The sequence below is a fragment of the Mustelus asterias genome, chromosome 21 (genome assembly GCF_964213995.1).
Source record: "Mustelus asterias chromosome 21, sMusAst1.hap1.1, whole genome shotgun sequence".
Classification (NCBI taxonomy): domain Eukaryota; kingdom Metazoa; phylum Chordata; class Chondrichthyes; order Carcharhiniformes; family Triakidae; genus Mustelus; species Mustelus asterias.
This window is the reverse complement of record NC_135821.1, coordinates 71,809,803-71,828,641: the sequence shown is the minus strand read 5'-3', so window position 1 is coordinate 71,828,641 and position 18,839 is coordinate 71,809,803. Positions and strand designations below refer to the sequence as shown.

The 18,839-nt window shown below is 40.7% G+C and overlaps 1 protein-coding gene across 2 annotated transcripts in view; it reads left to right on the top strand.

Moving 5' to 3' along the window:
• Positions 1-18,625, top strand: part of stx12 (syntaxin 12) — a 28,002-nt gene extending 9,377 nt beyond the window's left edge. For both annotated transcript variants that reach the window (XM_078238223.1, XM_078238224.1), the window contains exons 3-10: positions 2,774-2,843; positions 6,256-6,349; positions 9,936-10,073; positions 12,294-12,346; positions 13,073-13,178; positions 13,618-13,690; positions 15,126-15,208; positions 16,930-18,625. In XM_078238223.1, coding sequence (XP_078094349.1) covers positions 2,774-2,843; positions 6,256-6,349; positions 9,936-10,073; positions 12,294-12,346; positions 13,073-13,178; positions 13,618-13,690; positions 15,126-15,208; positions 16,930-17,022 — 710 coding nt within the window. In that variant the 3' untranslated portion in view covers positions 17,023-18,625. The remainder of the gene's footprint in view (positions 1-2,773; positions 2,844-6,255; positions 6,350-9,935; positions 10,074-12,293; positions 12,347-13,072; positions 13,179-13,617; positions 13,691-15,125; positions 15,209-16,929) is intronic.
• Positions 18,626-18,839: the final 214 nt, after the last annotated feature.

Sequence of the window (18,839 nt, the reverse complement as noted above, 5' to 3'; positions counted from 1 at the left end):
CTTAAGTTATTTCTGAATTACTGCCTCAGTTTTTTGGGGCTGGAATGTTGACAGCTATGAAACTCGGGCTTTGGTTGTCCTCTTTAAATTCCATTACACTGTACTCTAGAGGCAAGGTCAGTGTACAACATATCCCATTCATAAACTCTTTCAATGGAGTTTGAAAGCACAAGTAACAATTGCACGTTAGTTCAAAGGCCAAAACCCAGTAAAATATGCGGCCTTGATTGATATGTAATTGTTAGTTATTCTCCGTGGGCAGGTTTCATTGGTCTGAGCCTCTTGGGGGATTTGATGATTAGCCTGCTGTTTGGAGAGAGAAAGTATCTGTGGAAACTTGTGCATACTTGGCTAAGTCTTCCTATGACTTGACAGCTTATTATAGTCATACAGCACACGAGGCCATTCAGCCAGTCATATCTGCTGGTTTTTCGATAGAGCCATCCATTTTGTTCCATTCCCCTGCACTCTTTCCCTCTTACCCTGACAATCTCTCCATTTTGGTATCTATCCAATTCCCTTTAGAAAGTGACTGTTGAATCTGTTTCCAGCAGCCAACATTTATGAAGTAACAATTGTAAATTGAAGTAAACCAAGTATCGTGTTAATTTGGATTTTATTGGTGCCTCTTATTATCTAAGCTATCCAATCAAGTTAGCAGTAAGTTTTAAAGATATGAATTGTATGTATTAACAATATGGAAACCACTGCAGAAAATGAATGATCTAATTAAAGCTTATCACAAAAGATTGTAATATTCTCCTGTAAATAATTCATTGTCATCCCACATAACTCGCGTTGGACTCTGACACATTCAGCAGCTCATGTTTAGGTTTTAAATTGTATTGAGTCCTGGCTGTCGACAGGAGAAAGCTTCCCAAAGAAAATGGAAGCCAGAGGGGGGAAAATAGATTCTAACATATGTCATTGGTATGTGGGAAAGCAGTAAAATAAGAACAAAATGTGCTGTGCCCCTTCTAATCCCACAGATACTTGAGTAAAGAAGACTCCAGTTTAGTTTCTTCATTGAAGCGTAGCAATATAATTGTTCTTGCTTTGAGCTGTCTGAACGTGTGGAAATAGGCTTCCTACAGACTGGAGCTGATGAACCAACGACCCTAATGACACCCCTGAAACAGACTGAATCTTTAATTAAAGATTGTGCTATATTGCCCCTCCCAAGTCAAAATGAGTCCATAATCATACAGTCCCTGCAGTTCAGGAGGCGGCCATTCGGCCCATCGAGTCTGCAGTGACCACAATCCCACTCAGGCCCTATTCCTGTAACCCCACATTTACCCTGCTAATCCCCCTGACACTAGGGTCAATTTAGCATGGCCAATCAACCTAACCTGCACATCTTTGGACTGTGGGAGAAAACCGGAGCACCCGGAGGAAACCCACGCAGACACGGGGAGAATGTGCAAACTCCACACACTGTGACCTGAGGCCGGAATTGAACCTGGATCCCTGGCGCTGTGAGGCAGCAGTGCTCACCACTGTGCCCCGTGCTGCCTACCTAATTACTTAAGCCAGTCATACTGTATAGTTTGTATTAATGGATTAACCACCTTTTAAGTTTATCTTGGAAAAGAGAAACAGGAAGGGCTAATATTGACTTATCCCCTGTTTTTAAAAAAAAATCTTTGTCTAGCACACAAGACTGTGGTCTGTCTTGATTTTGGAAGAGAAGGAAATGAAAAACAGAAACACAAAAGGCACTCCTGAGCCGCTACCTAGTTTCAAGGTGGATCAAACTCACCTGTTGTAGTGCCATACATGTAAATATGTGTCACAGAAGCATCAATCTGATTTGTAATGCAGGAAAACTTTGCCACCAATAAAAATCCAGAAGTACTGTTAATTTCTTTTCCAAATGAAGTCGGTCTAAACTTTAATAGACTCAGGAACCTGCCTCATAATAATTTACCTCATTTACATTTTGTGATACTAGAGACACCAAGTACACCCTACCTGAGTAATACATTATGCATTACACTGTCCTGCTTCTGTGCTTATAAAACGCCACGTCCTTCTACCTGCCAACGGTAATGTCCGGGAGATCTGCAAATCTCGTTTAAAGGTTTAACAAAATGTTAACGCTGTGCATGATAGGTTCAGCTCTTTTTAATAATGTTCAAATTGGAGAAACTTAAAACTTGAGTTAAAAATTGAGAACTGCTCCCTTTTCTGATCAGACTATTAAATCGAGAAATAGAGCATGATTCATATTTCGTGGCGTATCTTCTGTATTTAGTTATTGTACACTTCCCTGTTGCAATTTAGTTCATTTAACATTTTCACTTGGCAATTCTCCATTTAAATTTGCCTGTAACAAAGTAGTTCTAGGATCTTCCAATGGGAGAAGCTGTGGAACAAGCTGTCAGTGTCCCTTCCACCACCATCCCCCCCCCAGCATTTGTGATACCAAGCTCCATGAGCTTGCTGTACTGTTCTCATGGTGTTTACTTCATAATTCAAAACCTAGAATTATAAATTCTAAATTAGAATGACTAATTCTATAATCTTAGCTTACATTTGACACTGATGCAAATGCTGCCCTTATTAGGATGTAACAGTAAAAACCTGGGCAATAACTGTACCCCTTTTCTTTTAGTAAACAGTTAAGTGGATAAAATTAGATTGTTCTGTTGCTGTTTAATTCAGCACTGGTTATGCTGGACAAAATCATTTAAATGCACTGTTGCATTGATTAGAGGTTTTAATGCCTCAGGAATGTTCTGTAATTGTTTAAATCTGTTATTGCCTACAGCTGCACAGATAAATACAATAGTGCAACAACTAGGAACCCAACAAGATACAAGTGAACTTCAGGACAGGCTGTAAGTCTATTCATCTTTATGTACAATTGAGTTGTGTATGATTGTACTATAACTTCTCAAAATATTGAGACCTAAAGTCAGATTATGTGCCTGCGCTCAGATCATGCATTTCTAATGCCTGTTTATAGTACACCCATGAGCATAGCTAAATCACAAATCTATCAATAATTCCATTGATCTAGGTTCAAGGATCATTTGCTGAGTAGATATTGCACTCGTGGCATTTATTTCTCAAGTCAGAGCATCTGTTCTGCGAAAGTAGTAACCAGCTTAAATGAAAGAATGAAGATGAACATTTTATTGAGCCATAGGGCCTGGGTTTAAATTGAGGATTGAAAACTTGCATGCGCAGCCATCTGGGGTGGGTGAGCAAGCTTGTTATCTCTTACTTGGCAATAAATATATGTAGTTAGTTAATCTGACTAATGTTATTGTTGCCAATTCTTGCAGTTGGGTGTGTTTTAATGGTATTTTGAGAAATTTGGGGCATTTTGGATGCTGTATTCCACACTGAGATCTTGTATTTCATTTGCCACCCAAGCGTTTTACAGATAAGATCTTTGCAAAGCATAATTAGAGTCATAGAGGTTTACAGTGTGGAAACAGGCCCTTTGGCCCAACTTGTCCATGCTACCCTTTTTTTAAAACCCCTAGGCTAATCCCAATTGCCCGCATTTGGCCCATATCCCTCTATATCCATCGTACCCATGTAACTATCTAAATGCTTTTTAAAAGAGAAGAGTGTACCCGCCTCTACTACTACCTCTGGCAGCTTGTTCCAGACATTCGCCGCCACCTGTGGAAAAAATTGCCTCTCTGGACCCTTTTGTATCTCTCCCCTCTCACCTTAAACCTATGCCCTCTAGTTTTGGGAAAAGATATTGACTATCTACCTTGTCTATGCCCCTCATTATTTTATAGACCTCTATAAAGTCACCCCACAGCCTCCTACGCTCCAGAGAAAAAAGTCCCACTCTATTCAACCTCTCCTTATAACTCAATCCATCAAGTCCCGGTAGCATCCTAGTAAATATTTTCTGCACTCTTTCTAGTTTAATAATATCCTTTCTATAAATGGGGTGACCAGAATTGCACACAGTATTCCAAGTGTGGCCTTACCAATATCTTGCACAACTTTAACAAGACGTCCCAACTCCTGTATTCAATGTTCTGACCGATGAAACCAAGCATGCCGAATGCCTTCTTCACCACTCTGTCCACCTGTGACTCCACTTTCAAGGAGCTTTGAACATGTACCCCTAGATCTCTTTGTTCTGTAACTCTCCCCAACGCCCTACCATTAACTGAGTAAGTCCTGCCCTGGTTCAATCTACCAAAATACATCACCTCGCATTTGTCTAAATTAAACTCCATCTGCCATTCGTCAGCCCACTGGCCCAATTGATCAAGATCCCTTTGCAATTGGAGATAACTTTCTTCACTGTCCACTATGCCACCTATCTTGCTTTCATCTGCAAACTTACTAACCATGCCCATATTCTCATCCAAATCATTAATATAAATGACAAATAACAGTAGGCCCAGCACTGATCCCTGAGGCACACTGCTGGTCACAGGCCTCCAATTATTTGAAAAACAACTCTCTACAACCACCTCTGGCTTCTGTCAAGAAGCCAATTTTTTATCCATTTAGATATCTTGCCCTGGATCCTGTGAGATTTAACTTTATGCAACAACCTACCATGCGGTACCTTGTCAAAGGCCTTGCTAAAGTCCATGTAGACAACATCAACTGCACTGCCTTCATCTACCTTCTTGGTTACCCCTTCAAAGAACTCAATTAAATTTGTGAGACATGATTTTCCACTCTCAAAGCCATGCTGACTGTCCCTAATCAGTCCTTGCATCTCTAAATGTCTGTAGATCCTGTCTCTCAAAATACTGATGAGAAATATTCATTTGGGATCTCGCCCATCTCTTGTGGATCCGCACATAGATTACCTTGTTGATCCTTAAGAGTCCCTACTCTCTCCCTTGTTACTCTTTTGCCCTTTATGTATTTGTAGAAGCTCTTTGTTCCATCAATGTTTGAGAATCCAATCTCCAATTGCTTTTAAGTGAATCGGGCGAAAGCAGAACTTTTTTGAAAGTAACTCTTATTTATCTTCCCTCAAAGCTTGAAGCTGACAATCCAGTTTCTGATAGTTCATTCCTTTTGAACTACTCTCTTCCACTTATCCTGACTTAGAGATTTGGGCGTTGATATCATGGGAAATTCTCTGGTGATTTTGGAATAACTGAGCATGTGTAACATTGAAACTTTGTGCCAAGGTTTGGTTTGTCATTCTTTAGCGTATTTGGATTTCTTGGACTGCTGATGCTTCTTTGTAAGTCTCATGGTTAACTGGCAAATTGGAGGGCAGGTCGGTGGTAGATGAAGTTCAACATGCAGAAATATGAGGTGATGGATTTTGGTAGGGAGAACATGGAGAGACAATATAAAATAAGGGATAAAATTCTTCAGGGGGTGTAGGAGCAGACAGACCTGTGTATACATGCATAGATCATTGAAGATGGCAGGAGAGGTGGAGAGAGCAGTTAAAGCATACAGTATTCTGGGCTTTAACAGGGGCATGAGAGTACAATAGCAAGGAGGTTATGGTGAACTTGTGCGAGACACTAATTAGACTTCAGCTCCATACTGTTTACAGTTCTACAGGAAGGATGATGAGTGCAGAAAAGGTTTCCAAGAATGTTCCAGAGATCAGGAACTTTATGAGAATAGATTGGAGAGGTTGGGACTGTTCTCCTTGGAGAGAAGAAGGCTAAGAGGAAATTTGACAGAAACGGTTAAAATCATGAGGGGGATGGACAGAGTAAGTTCACGTAATACGGAAGGCAAATTAATATATTTCATAGGGAATGGATATAAAAATAGGGAAGTCATGCTAAAACAATACAAAGCACTAGTTGGACTACACATGGATGATTGTGAACAGTTGTGGGCCCCTTTATTTAAGGAAAGATATACTGGCATAGATGACAGTTCAGAGAAGGTTCACTAGGTTGATCCTGGTTATGGAAGGATTTTCTTATGAGGAGAGGTTGAATTGATTGGAGAGGTTGAATTGATTGGGCCTATTCTCACTGGAGTTTAGAAGAATGAGCAGTATATAGAATTCTTGGGGGCCTCCTCCTTGCTGTACCAATTCTGTCATCTAAAATTGGATTAGTCAGCAGTTTAGTGGGAATAGGATATAAAGGAACAATACTGATTTTCAAGTAGCTGATTTTTAAAAAAATTGTCCAATTACACTACTGTAAAACAATGCCCTTTCTGTACTAGTATTTCTGATCAAAGTACCAACATTTTAGAAAAGATCTAATTGCCATTAATCTGCAAATGTGATTTTTTTTCATTTCTATTAAGTTAAATGTTTGTCTTTTATAGGCAACAGCTGCAGAACTACACAAACCAACTCGCCAAGGAAACCAATAAACACCTGAAAGAACTTGGATCTCTGTCTTTAGCGTACAATGAACAGGTGAGTTTAGTTGTACAGAAGATGACCCATCCCCTGAATTGGAATCCAATCCAGGCACAAAGAAATGATGGTGCCTACTCCTATTGCTTTGGCAATCTAAAATGGACGGGAGTCACCATCTTGTTACTAGTTGGCACAGACCAGCCAGTAACTGGCATGAATTAACTGTTCTTCTCTTAGCCCAAAACTGTAGAGGATGCAGGAATAAAATGCATCATAATAAACTGAGGAGCAATATGAGGGGTTTGAAGCCAATTTGCATTATTGATGTGTTATTCTTCTGAACAGATTTATTTGCATGCAAAGCTTAGCATTTGTATATTTTTTATATATATTTAAGTATTTTGACACATCTGTTTAAAAATTGCTTGAAATACTATATAAGCCTTTAAACCCCTTGTCAATGGCTAACAATCCTATGCCATTAGTGATGATGTAATGCTCCAGGCTGTCAAACCTGTCTCCACATGTTTTGCGTGTTGCATGGTACTACCACCGTACTAAATAGCATAGATAGATTTTGAACAGCAACTCGAGAATGGGCAACCATGATGTGCTGTGGACCATCAGCAGCAGCAGAATTGTACTTAACTGCAATCTGTAACCTCATGGCCTGGCATATCCCCTACTCTGCCATTACCACTGGGCCAGCAGATCAACTCTGGTCTGATGAAGAGTGCAGGAGGGCATGCCAGGTGCAATACCAGGCATACCTAAAAATGAAGTGTCAACTTGATGAAGCTACAACACAGGACCACTCGTATGCCAAACAGCGTAAGCAGCATGCGATGGGCAGAACTAAGCAATTCAATAATCAACTGATAAAATCTAAGCTCTGCAGTCCTGCCACGTGTTGCCTTGAATAGTGTTGGACAATTAAGAACTCGCTGGAGGGAGATGAGGCTCCACAATTATCCCCATCCTCAAAGATAGGGGAGCCCAGCACATCAGTGCAAAAGAAAAGGCTGAAGCATTTGCAGCCATTTTCAGCCAGAAGTGCTGAGTGGATGATCCATCTTTGCCTCCAGAAGTCTCCAGCATCACCGATATCATTCTCTAGCCAACTCTATTCACTCCACATGATCAAGAAATAGCTGAAGGCTATTTGTGCCAGACAATGACCATCTCCAACATGAGTATCAAACCATCTTCCCCTGACATTACCATCACCAAGCCTCCCACTATCAACATTCTGGTGGGGGCGGGGGGGGGTGGTGTTGATAACCGTTGATCAAAAACTGAACTGGACTAGCCATATAAATACTGTGGTGACAAGAGCAGGTCATTGGCTCAGAGTCCTGTGGCAAAATAACCTCCCCACCTGACTCTCAAAGGCTGTCCATCTACACGCAAGTCAGGAGTGTGATAGAATACTTTCTTACCAGGATGAGTGCAGCTCCAACAACACTCCAGAAGCTTGACATCATCCAGGGCAAAGCCCACTTTGGTAAACCATCCACAAGTTTAAGTTTATTTATTAATGTCACAGTAACACTGCAATGAATTCTCTCTCTCCACCCCCGGTGCACAGTGACAGCAGTGTGTTCCGTCTACAACATGAACTACAGGAACTTGCCAAGGTTCCTTTGGCAACACCTACCAAACTCATGACTACTGCCATCTAGAAGGATGGGGGCAGCAGATACATGGAACACTACCACCTGGAAGATCCCCCCCTAAGCTACACTCCATCCTGAGTTGGAAATATATCACAGTTCCTCCACTGTCACTGGGTCAAAATCCTGGGACTTACACCTACAGTGCCGTTAGGATGTATCTGCACCACTTTTCTGTAGTGGTTCAAGAAATGAGCTCACCACCTTCTTGAGGGCAATCAGTTGGAATAAATGCTGGCCCAGGCCACCCATATCCCATTAGCGATTTTTTAAAAATTCTCTCATCCTGCTTTACATCCAAATATTTGACCAAAGCAGTGTTTTATATGTTGTGACTAATACCTCTTGCATTTTAATTTTCTGCAATATTGAAGGGGTGAGCAAATTTCTCTAAAATATTCAAGTTGTAAAAGCCTAAACGCATTGATCAATAAGGGGCTCTGGGTTAATGACGTTCCACCACTGACCCTGACGTGAAATATACAGTATAGAAACAGACCAATTGGCCCAGACACTGCCAGGATTTATACTCCACATCTGTTTCCCCTCATTCTGTCTACTTTGCCTTCCAGCATAGCTTTCAGTTCCCTTTTTCTCATGCACTCATCTAGTTTCCTTTTGAAAGCATCCGATCCGTTTCCCTCAGCTTTCCGTGGTAGCAAGTTCCACATCCTTAATTCGTGAGTTTTTTTAAAAATCCTAATTTCCCTAAGGGGCAGCACAGTGGTTAGCCCTACTGCCTCACAGCACCAGAGACCCAGGTTCAATTCCTGGCTTGGGTCACTATCTGTGTGGAGCTTGCACATTCTCCCCGTGTCTGCGTGGGTTTCCTCCGCGTGTTCTGGTTTCTTCCCACGGTCTGAAAGACATGCTGGTTAAGTGCATTGTCCATACTAAATTCTCCTTCTGTGTACCTGAACAGGCGTGGGTGTGTGGCGACTAGGGGATTTTCACAGTAACTTCATTGCAGTGTTAATGTAAGTCTACTTGTGACACTAATAAATAAACTTTATATCTTCAAGGCCCCTAATTTGGATTCTCCCATAAGTGGAAATATTCCCTCTATAAACCGTCCAAACCTTTCATAATTTTAAAGACTTCTCTTGAGTCACTTGCTTCAAGAAAATAAACCCTTGCTGTTCAATCTTTCCCAATACCTCTCATCTCTGCACACAATGCTTGTATAGGCTGATAATCAGCCATGTTTTTACATAATTGGCCACTCAGCACTGTAGGCTTGGCCAGGATGATCTCAATAGGTAGCTGTGTAGGCAGTTCCTGTATGAAGAAATTACCTGACCAACTTGAAGCATCGTTGCATGTTGGCAGCACACCCATCTTCAGCTGTTTTTAAATAGAACGTGTGGAATATGTGAAAATTCATACAATATTTTGGGAAGTTGAAGTCTTCCATCTAGAATTACATTTCAAAATAATTGTAGAGCAAATCAATAGGCTGAGGGAAAATTTGCTAAGAGATATTGAAAACCTTGAAGGGGGGGATGGGGGCGGGGGGGAGGGAAGGAGGTCTGGGCAGTAGATAGGGAGAAGCTGTCCCTACTTGAAAGGGTTGCAAGTGAGGGCACAGTTTTAAAGTCATTAGTAAAAGAAGTGAGCGAGCGGGGAGAAACTTTTTACACAGCAAGTGGCAAGGGTTTGAAATGCATTGTGTGGTGGGGGCAGGTTCAATTAAAACACTTAAAACAAAATTATCTGAAGAGGAAGAATGTGCAGGGTTATGGGGAGAAGGTGGGTTAATGGTACCAGGCGAATTGCTCATTTGGAGAGGTGGTGTAAACACTATAAACTTCCTATTCCACACTAATTCTAAGATTCTGTGATGTTAAATGGAATGGGTTTCAAAGCTTTTAAATCCACTGTTTTGCTTTTGCTCTGTCGCGGGTTGGTATGTAAAACATCTTGCACATTTTATAAAATTCTAAAGAGTAATTTTTCTTTTGCAACTTTAGCGTCAGCAGCGAATGCAGAAGGAGCGTCTCATGAATGAATTTTCTGCCGCTCTGAACAACTTCCAGGCAGCACAGCGGAAAGCTGCAGAAAAAGAGAGAGAGTCTGTAGCGAGAGCAAGAGCAGCGTCACGCCTCTCAGTAAGTGAAAATGGTCCATGCCATCTAACTTAATATAGTGGACCGACAATCTCACTTTCTGCTCATGTGAATCTCCCTGTATAAGGACAAGTTAAATTTATAAACCACTCCTGTGAAGTTCCTTGGGCTTTCGAGCCAGTTTTTGCGTTGTCACGTAAGGAGATATTGGGACAAGTGATCAAAAGCTGGATCAAAGAGGTGAGTTTTAAGGAGCATCATAAAGGCAGCAAGAGAGGTGGAGAAGTTTGGGAGTGAATTCCGAGGTTCACAGCCGAAAGAGCTGAAGGTACAGCTGGCAATAGTGGAGTGATCAAATTTGGGGATGAGCCGGATGCATACAGGACATAACCTCAAAAATTTAAACCAGTATTATTACTTTCAAAATCAGGAGTAGTGCTGTTAAATTTTGCACAACTCTAACCTAAGAGCTCAAATGTGACTCAAATAATTTGGTGCAAAAGCAAGTACATCCACTGGTATATAGCATGAATTATAATTCTGAGTAGAAGTCAATCTTGGTGGGTGGAGATGAGAACTGACGTTTCATTTTTTTCTTTCATGGGAGATCATTGACGAGGCCAGCATTTGTTGCCCATCCCTAATTGTCCTTGGCAAGGTGATGGTGGCTTGAACTGCTGCAGTCCATCTCGTGTGGGAACACAGTGCTTTTAGGGAGGGATTTCCAGGATTCAGACCCCGTTAACATTAGTGAAGGAATGGTGACATATGTCGGGGTGGTGAGTGGTTTAGAGCAGAACCTGCAGCTGGTGGTGTTCACATACATCTGCTGCCCTTGTCCCTCCTAGACCGAGGACACAGCTTTGGACGGTGCTGTTGAAGGAGCCTTGTTGAGTTGTAGATGGTCTACATTGCTGCCACTGTTTTAAATGCTTTGACTTTTACCTGCTGAACCATTTCAACAATATGGTTACTGATTTCATTCCATAATTGGGCTTAGGCCTGTGTTGAACTCGTGAACTGTTGAGATGAGCTACTGTTAGTCACACTATCTCTCGTTCTCCAGTTCCTCTCCCCACCCATGCCTTTTGCACACCCAAAAACCTGTAGTATAATCTCTCCCGGCACAATGGAGTCATTTTGTGAATAGCCTTAATTTCTAAGTTTGGGATGGGGCAGTGGCTGAAAGTGTGACAAGGATTGTTAAGGAACTACTATAGAGTCAGAGGTTTACAGCATGGAAACAGGCCCTTCAGCCCAACTTGTCCATGCCACCCTTTTTTTAAACCCCTAAGCTAGTCCCAATTGCCCTCATTTGGCCCATATCCCTCTATGCCCATCTTACTCATGTAACTGTGTAAATGCTTTTTAAAAGACAAAATTGTACCCGCCTCTACTACTACCTCTGGCAGCTTGTTCCAGACACACTCCACCCTTTGTGTGAAACAATTGCCTCTCTGGACCCTTTTGTATCTCTCCCCTCTCACTTTAAACCTATGCCCTCTAGTTTTAGACTTCCCTACCCTTGGGAAAAGATATTGACTATCTAGCTGATCTGTGCCCCTCATTATTTTATAGACCTCGATAAGATCACCCCTCAGCCTTCTACGCTCCAGAGAAAAAAGTCCCAGTCTATCCAGCCTCATAACTCAAACCATCAAGTCCCGGTAGCATCCTAGTAAATCTTTTCTGCACTCTTTCTACTTTAATAATATCCTTTCTATAATAGGGTGACCAGAACTGTACGCAGTCATTAACTATTGAGGCCCCTTTTAGATGTCTGCAGGAAAAAAATCCATGACCATCTAGAACAGCAGTGAAAAATATCTAATCAGTTTATATTTTTACAACTTATTTATTTCAGTTATCAGTAATCGTATGTTGCGCAATTTTACAATGGAAAATTGTAAATAAGCTAATATTTTACCATTTTGCTGTTTGTCGCAAGACCCTGTGTATTTGAGCAAGTGGCAGTAATCTGGATTACAAACCCGAATGTGTAATATGGGCAAAAGGATGCAGTACTTCATTTGCCAGGCACACTCGTTTAATGGGGATTGGTTATGTTGGTGCAATTTTCCGCTCCTCTGCTTACTAGCAGCGGTGAGACACTACATGAAGAAAACACAGCTCGTTTGCCAGGACACACTCGGGCAATTTCTGGATGTATGTCTCTTCTCTATCCCCTTTGTCGTGACCTTCCCTGATACTCACGTTTAGATAACACAGTAGCTTTATTGTTCCCAAAATTTATGCTTCCAGAGTGGCTTCAGTGACGATGCGCAAAAGGAGGAACCACTTGTATCATTTGAAAGGTAAGGATGTGCACTTATCATTAAAATGTTTTGCTTTGAAATATTTGAGTTGTCGTGTGCTGAAGTAAGAATGGGACACTTTCACTCTGGGATCCACTTGCAAATCCACCTCTGACCAATTGGGTGAAGGACACTTCCTTCTGGCTCTGTGGGTACAGTGACATGAACATATATTTGAGGTTGTCTCAACCCTAGTTCCTAGTGGGTTGAGTGCAAATTTTAACCTGATAAGTGCTATGATTAGGTGACCTGAGTTTGGAAAATATTCTTACTGCTGTGGTTAATTTGAGGGTGAATCAAGCAATTATAGAATCCCTACAGTGCAGAAGGACGCCATTCGGCCCATCGAGTCTGCACCAACCACAATCCCACCCAGGCCCTGTCCCTATAATCCCATGCATTTACCGTAGCTAGTCCCCCTGGCACTAAGGGGGAATTTAGCATGGCCAGTACACCTAACCCGCACGTCTTTGGAATGTGGGAGCAAACCGGAGCATCCGGAGGAAACCCACGCAGACACGGGGGTGGGGGGTGCAAACTCCACACAGACAGTGACCCAAGCCGGGAATCGAACCTGGATGTCAAATATGGAGAACATCAAATAAGCTGACGCCAGGTAGTGGACTACTCCTTAGTATTGACATACCTTACCATGGTGTAAACACACATTCATAAAAGAAGAACACTTTTTTCAAAGAACAATGACTGACGTTTTTATTTTCTTAGTAATGAAGACTGGAGTCAGACACAAGCTCAAACCCAGGAGGTAGCAATAACTGAAGAAGACCTGGAACTTATCAAGGAGCGAGAGACAGCAATCCAGCAACTTGAGGTTTGGTTTTCATTCTTTCATCTGAATCTGTATAAATACTGTGTCCTTTGGGTATATGGAATGTAAGTGTAACACAAACTGACAGTTCTGTTAATTTCTACCGATATCACTTTATGCTTGCACAGGTCTTTTGGGATCCTTGTATTTGAATCTACACAATGCCACTTTAAAGGTGAATTTCTGTGTAGTTTTCGGCAGGGGGAAGCTGCGAGCAGAGATTTGTTGCTTTATGTAATATCACTAGACTTGATCGTGTGTCTTATCCTCACACCTAATGTTGTACCTGTGCCAAGCATGGATGATATTTTATACATGGGCAAATTCACCAATACTGGAAATGGTCTCTGTAGAATGAATCTAAACACTTTTTTGTTGAGCTCTTGTTGTGACTTGCATAGTATAAGCAATGTGTTCAAAATGTTTAATTCTCTTTATCCAGGCCAACATCTTGGATGTCAACCAGATTTTTAAAGACTTAGCAATGATGATCCATGATCAAGGGGATATGATTGGTAAATTAATTCTCTTGTACTTTTTTTTTGTTCAATATTTTGCATTCATGAAGTTGAGTTGTTGGTGCTAGAAATTGAAATTCTCCTGTTAACATCATTGGCCAAGTTAACACACTCTTGGATACAGAGTAAAGATTCTTATTCTGCAGAACCAGTGTGGTTGGCCCAACCCTGAGAATTACTTATTACACAAGTGTAACTTTTTATTTTTTCACACCAACCATCCTACAACTGTTCTGAATGTGATTGCCAATTAGTGCCTAGGTTTTTAAAAAAACCCTTGCATTCATAGAAGACCCTTCCATGACCTTGAGCTTCCTTACTTGCAGCCAAGTAAGTACTTTTGCGAGTGTAGTCACTGTTGTTGTGAATGTACTATGGACCCATTATCACCAGGCACTCGAATATATGTTTTTAAAAGTGTAGTGGATCTTTTGTGCAATTCCAGTGACGTTCTGAATGACCGCAGGCTCCTTGTTCCAATCCATGCTTGTGTAAAGATGGCAGTCATGTCCTTGACCCAGGAAGAGGAAGTAATCAGCCATTGTGATGGAAGCTGTGCAAAGAGAACAATTTATAAAGAGCTAGGAAATGAGCTTAGTCTTATTGGCTTCAATTGAAGCAAGTATAGTACAGTAAATGGCTTCCGTTTGAGCTGTAATTTCTATGGCCATGTGGGTGGCACAGGGGTTAGCACTGCTGTCAAACAGCACCAGGGGAACTGGGTTCAATTCTGCTCTTGGGCGACTGTGTGGAGTTTGCACATTTTCTCCATGCCTGCGTGGGTTTCCTCCAGCTTCCTCCCACAGTCCAAAGATATGCAGGTTAGGTGGATTGGCCGTGCTAAATTGCCCCTTAGTGTCAGGGGAATTGGCAGGTTGGATGTGTGGGCTTACAAAGATAGGGCCTCGGTGGGATTGTTCTTGGTACAGGCGTGATAGGGTGAATGGCCTCCTTCTGTGGGAATTCTGATTTTTCTTTGTCATATTTTAAAGAGACTAATGAAAGTCTGGTTGTTTTCATTTAGCAAATCTAACTGACTATCACATTCTTAGAAGTTTAACAACACCAGGTTAAAGTCCAACAGGTTTATTTGGTAGCAAAAGCCACACAAGCTTTCGAAGCTCTAAGCCCCTTCTTCAGGTGAGTGCTTAGAGCTTCGAAAGCTTGTGTGGCTTTTGCTACCAAATAAACCTGTTGGACTTTAACCTGGTGTTGTTAAACTTCTTACTGTGTTTACCCCAGTCCAACGCCGGCATCTCCACATTATCACATTCTTATCAGTGGCTGCATCCACAGTCCACCATCAGGTGTTAATTTATTTGTTTTGGGGCCTCTTATCCCTGTCTTCAAACAGATCATATTTCCACTGTTAAAGATCCTCAAAAAACCTTGTTTCCTAATTCATGCCAAACATTTACTGTGTCTTCTACAGATAGCATAGAAGCAAATGTGGAGAGCGCAGAAGTACATGTTGAACAAGGAGCTCACCAGTTGCAGAGGGCAGCTTATTATCAGGTAGGATTACACCATGATTTAAATTGCAAGTTTTCCACCAGTTACACCCCCGTAAAACATTTAATTTCGTTGCTGTTCTGAGTTTTTTAAATCGGAAATTTGTTCAGGAAGAGGCCATTTGATCCATCATGTTAATGCCAACTCTTTGCTAGAATAGTTCAATGCTAATCATGTTACCCCACTTATTTGAAACAGAGGAAGATGGAGAGTATGTTTCTAATTTTTGTTTAATAGATTCTATACTCTCCGCTTCAGCCACTTTTGTGGCAAAATATTGTATGGCCTTAATAACCCACTACATAGAGAAATGTTTCTTTCTTGTCCAACATTTCTGATGTCTCATCATTGACTCTTGAACCAAGGAAATAGTCTTGCCCTATTCCCCATGTTAAAACCTTTAATAGTTTTAAAACCATTATTCTGTCTGCCTCAGCTCATTTGCTGCTGAAACCTTAATTCACACTTTTGTTACCTTTAGATTGAACAATTCCGCACCTTCCTGGCTGGTCTTCCATAAACTTGAGATCATCCAAAACTCTGCCGCTTGTGTCTTCACTTGCAGCAAACCCCATTCCCCTATTGCCTCCGTTCTTGCTCATCTACAGTGGCTTCTAGTCAGACAGCGTCTTGATTTTAAAATTCCCGTCCTCATTTTCAAATTCCTCCATGCCCATCTCTCCCTATCTCTGTATTCTCCTCCAGCCTCAGTCCTCTGAGATATGTTTTTCTAATTTTGGCCTTTTGTACAGTCTGAGTTGTGATTGATTGTCGTAATGTTTGAGCCTTGGAGTATTTCATTACGCTAATGGCACTATTTAATTTTTTTTTTCTCCTTTGGAACTAGCCTTCGTATGTCCAGTCTCTCTCGTAATTTCCAATCCATGGTGTTGTTTTCAATCTTGTAGGCATTATTTCCAGTTTTAGTATTCACTCTATAAATAATAGGGTTTGCCAAAGTTGTACTCTAAATGTGGCCTAATCAATTGTATTGTTACTCTCCCTACATTAGTTATTGTCACATTGTGGAAAACTTGCATTCTCATTTTTTGAAATTGGGATTCATTATGCACTCTAACTTGTTCCTCAAAACCAGATTGTGTAAAACTTGAACCTTGTCTTGACCAGCATTTTTGTTTTTTCTTCCTGCATCTTCTCTTCAACATTGAAGATCTTCTGTGTTACTGAACTTGATCCTTCACTTGTGTTAATTTTAAAATGAAATGATGCAGTGTACCTAATAAAAATAAAAGGCAGCTAATCATTCTGTCACATGGATAATAACTGCCCCCAACATGAACTAGTAAATGTACTCCTTTGTCCAAAAGGTTGTCACTTTTTTTAATGCAGTGTTGCTTTAGAATAAGTTTTTACCTTGAGACTCACAAGCCTTAAGTCCCTTTCGCTTCATTTCCCAGTTCTGAGTGTTCATTCGCTTTCATCAGTTTTGTTGTTTAGTAAGTAGTGTCTTTCCAAAATAAAACACAGAAGTTACACGTTGCACTTTTCGCAGTGCTTTCTGTGAATTGACCAGTTTCTTTCAGGGAAATCTCAATGCTATATAAGAAAAGGAAAGATGTTTTTCTAGTACAATTGAAAGTACTGCTTGGGCACTTGAGGCAGAGTTACGCCTATGTAATTATCTTCATTTTCCAACAATAACACCCCTTGTGTCATTGAACACAACTTACCCAAGTCATCTTTTGTATTTTTACATTTTTCAGAAAAAATCCCGGAAGAAACTGTGCATCCTGGTTTTAGTTCTTGCAGTGGTTGGTGTCGTTTTGGGCCTTATCATTTGGTGGGTAGCCAAGTAAAGAACTTGCATGGAAAACACTGCACCTCTCTACACTGGGGAGAAATTGGAACTGTGCACCAACGGAAGTCAATGGACAATTTTCTCAGCCAGTTCACTGAGGGTGAATTTCATGAAATGGCAACCAACACCTAGAAAGTGGTTACATTATTTATTTTATGTGCACAATAATGTAATATGTACCTTTTTGTTTCCATATGTTTGTGCACTGTGAATTATTAAAAAATGCTAGCTTAAAGCAACAAAATCTGTAAAGCTATATCGGATGTGTTTTGTAATGATGTGCAAGTGGCTTGGACTTTCAATGTCACTCGGCTAGAATTTATATTTGGGGGAGTCTAATGTGACAATGATCCCTTTTATCAATTTTGCCTAGTACCACTGCTCTCCTCTCCACCTGCTCAATACCATGATGATGTAAGTTCATTAACATATTTTGTCCTAAATTTACCTAATGCTTTACAGTGTTAAATATGGATTATTGGCAATGGAACATCCATCCTTTTGGCATCTGTCACAATGTCACTAGATCATGATGGGCTTTACACTGATGCAATTTTTATTGGCAAACATTAGATCACTGATTCCTGGCCAGTGATTTGAAAGCTAAAAATCCTTACTGCCGTCAAACAGATTTGGGTTGATCATTGTTTTTGTTTATAGTTTATCTAATATAATGCAGGCATGTACATCGCAAACCTTTGCGTGGATTTCAGTCTTCCAGCTTTTCAAAATCCTTTGCTTCAGTCACTTTTGTATTTTGGTTTTCCAATGCTATCATTCCAAGATCAAACCAAAGGGAATGGCTTAAGTTGCTTTTTGCAAGGCTGTGTCTGTTGTGTTTGGTAGAGTTCTGTATGAAACATTTTAATATTTTAATAGTTCTTCCAATGTCGGGGCTTGATTCTAATTCTGTTACAGCAGCAGAGTGTGAAGAATTGATTCAATTGCCCTTAAAACCTCCCCTCATCTCCTCTGCAAAATGTCTGTCTGCCTGAGACCAGTATACCAGATTTATTTTTAAAAAGATACTTCTAATTTCTGTGCACAGGTAGCTCAGTTGGAACAGAGGGAGCATGTCTTATCATCGTCAGAGCTTTGTGAAGCGGATGGCGTGAGCTTGATTATTTAATAAAGGTATCATTACTTGATATGACAGACCTGTGAAAAGTGGTCTAATAGTATAAAGCTTGATGTGGATTTGCCTCCCTCAGGACCTCTGCTGAATCTGGTCTCAATCAGAGCAACCTATTTCAATTTTCTGAGGGGGCATATTGCAAACTGGTCACAGTAATGGAGCCTGCAGTTGGGAATGGGTTAGAAATTGTAAACTAAACTTCATCTGGTAGGTGAAGAGCAATAGACACCGAGAAAAGTTGAAGCAAATAAAAGTCAATGTTAGGTGTAATTTTATTTTTTTTCCCCCCTAGCCTAATCAATCATGTACGCTTCTCACTGTAAAAATAGCACCTCTAGCAGTACTGGGCCAATCTGGTCTGCGTGTGTTTTAAAAAGAATTTTTTTTCCCCCCCATGAGCTTTCACAGGTTGAATATCTATACACCCTATTGTTTTTCAAAATGCAATACAAATAGTCAACTGCAACAGCTTTAGTGGATTCTCTTTTGTTTTGGGGCCATGTCCAGTAGAAACTCTTAGCCATTCCATTGTATCACATATACTTGATGAAAAAGCCAACATTTGGCTGATTGTTTTTGGTATTCTGTCATGAATAAATATCCCCGGTTATATGTAAATATTTGTATTCAGTTTATAAAATGAGTAAAGGTGCTGTTATACCACAGATACTAATCCAGTA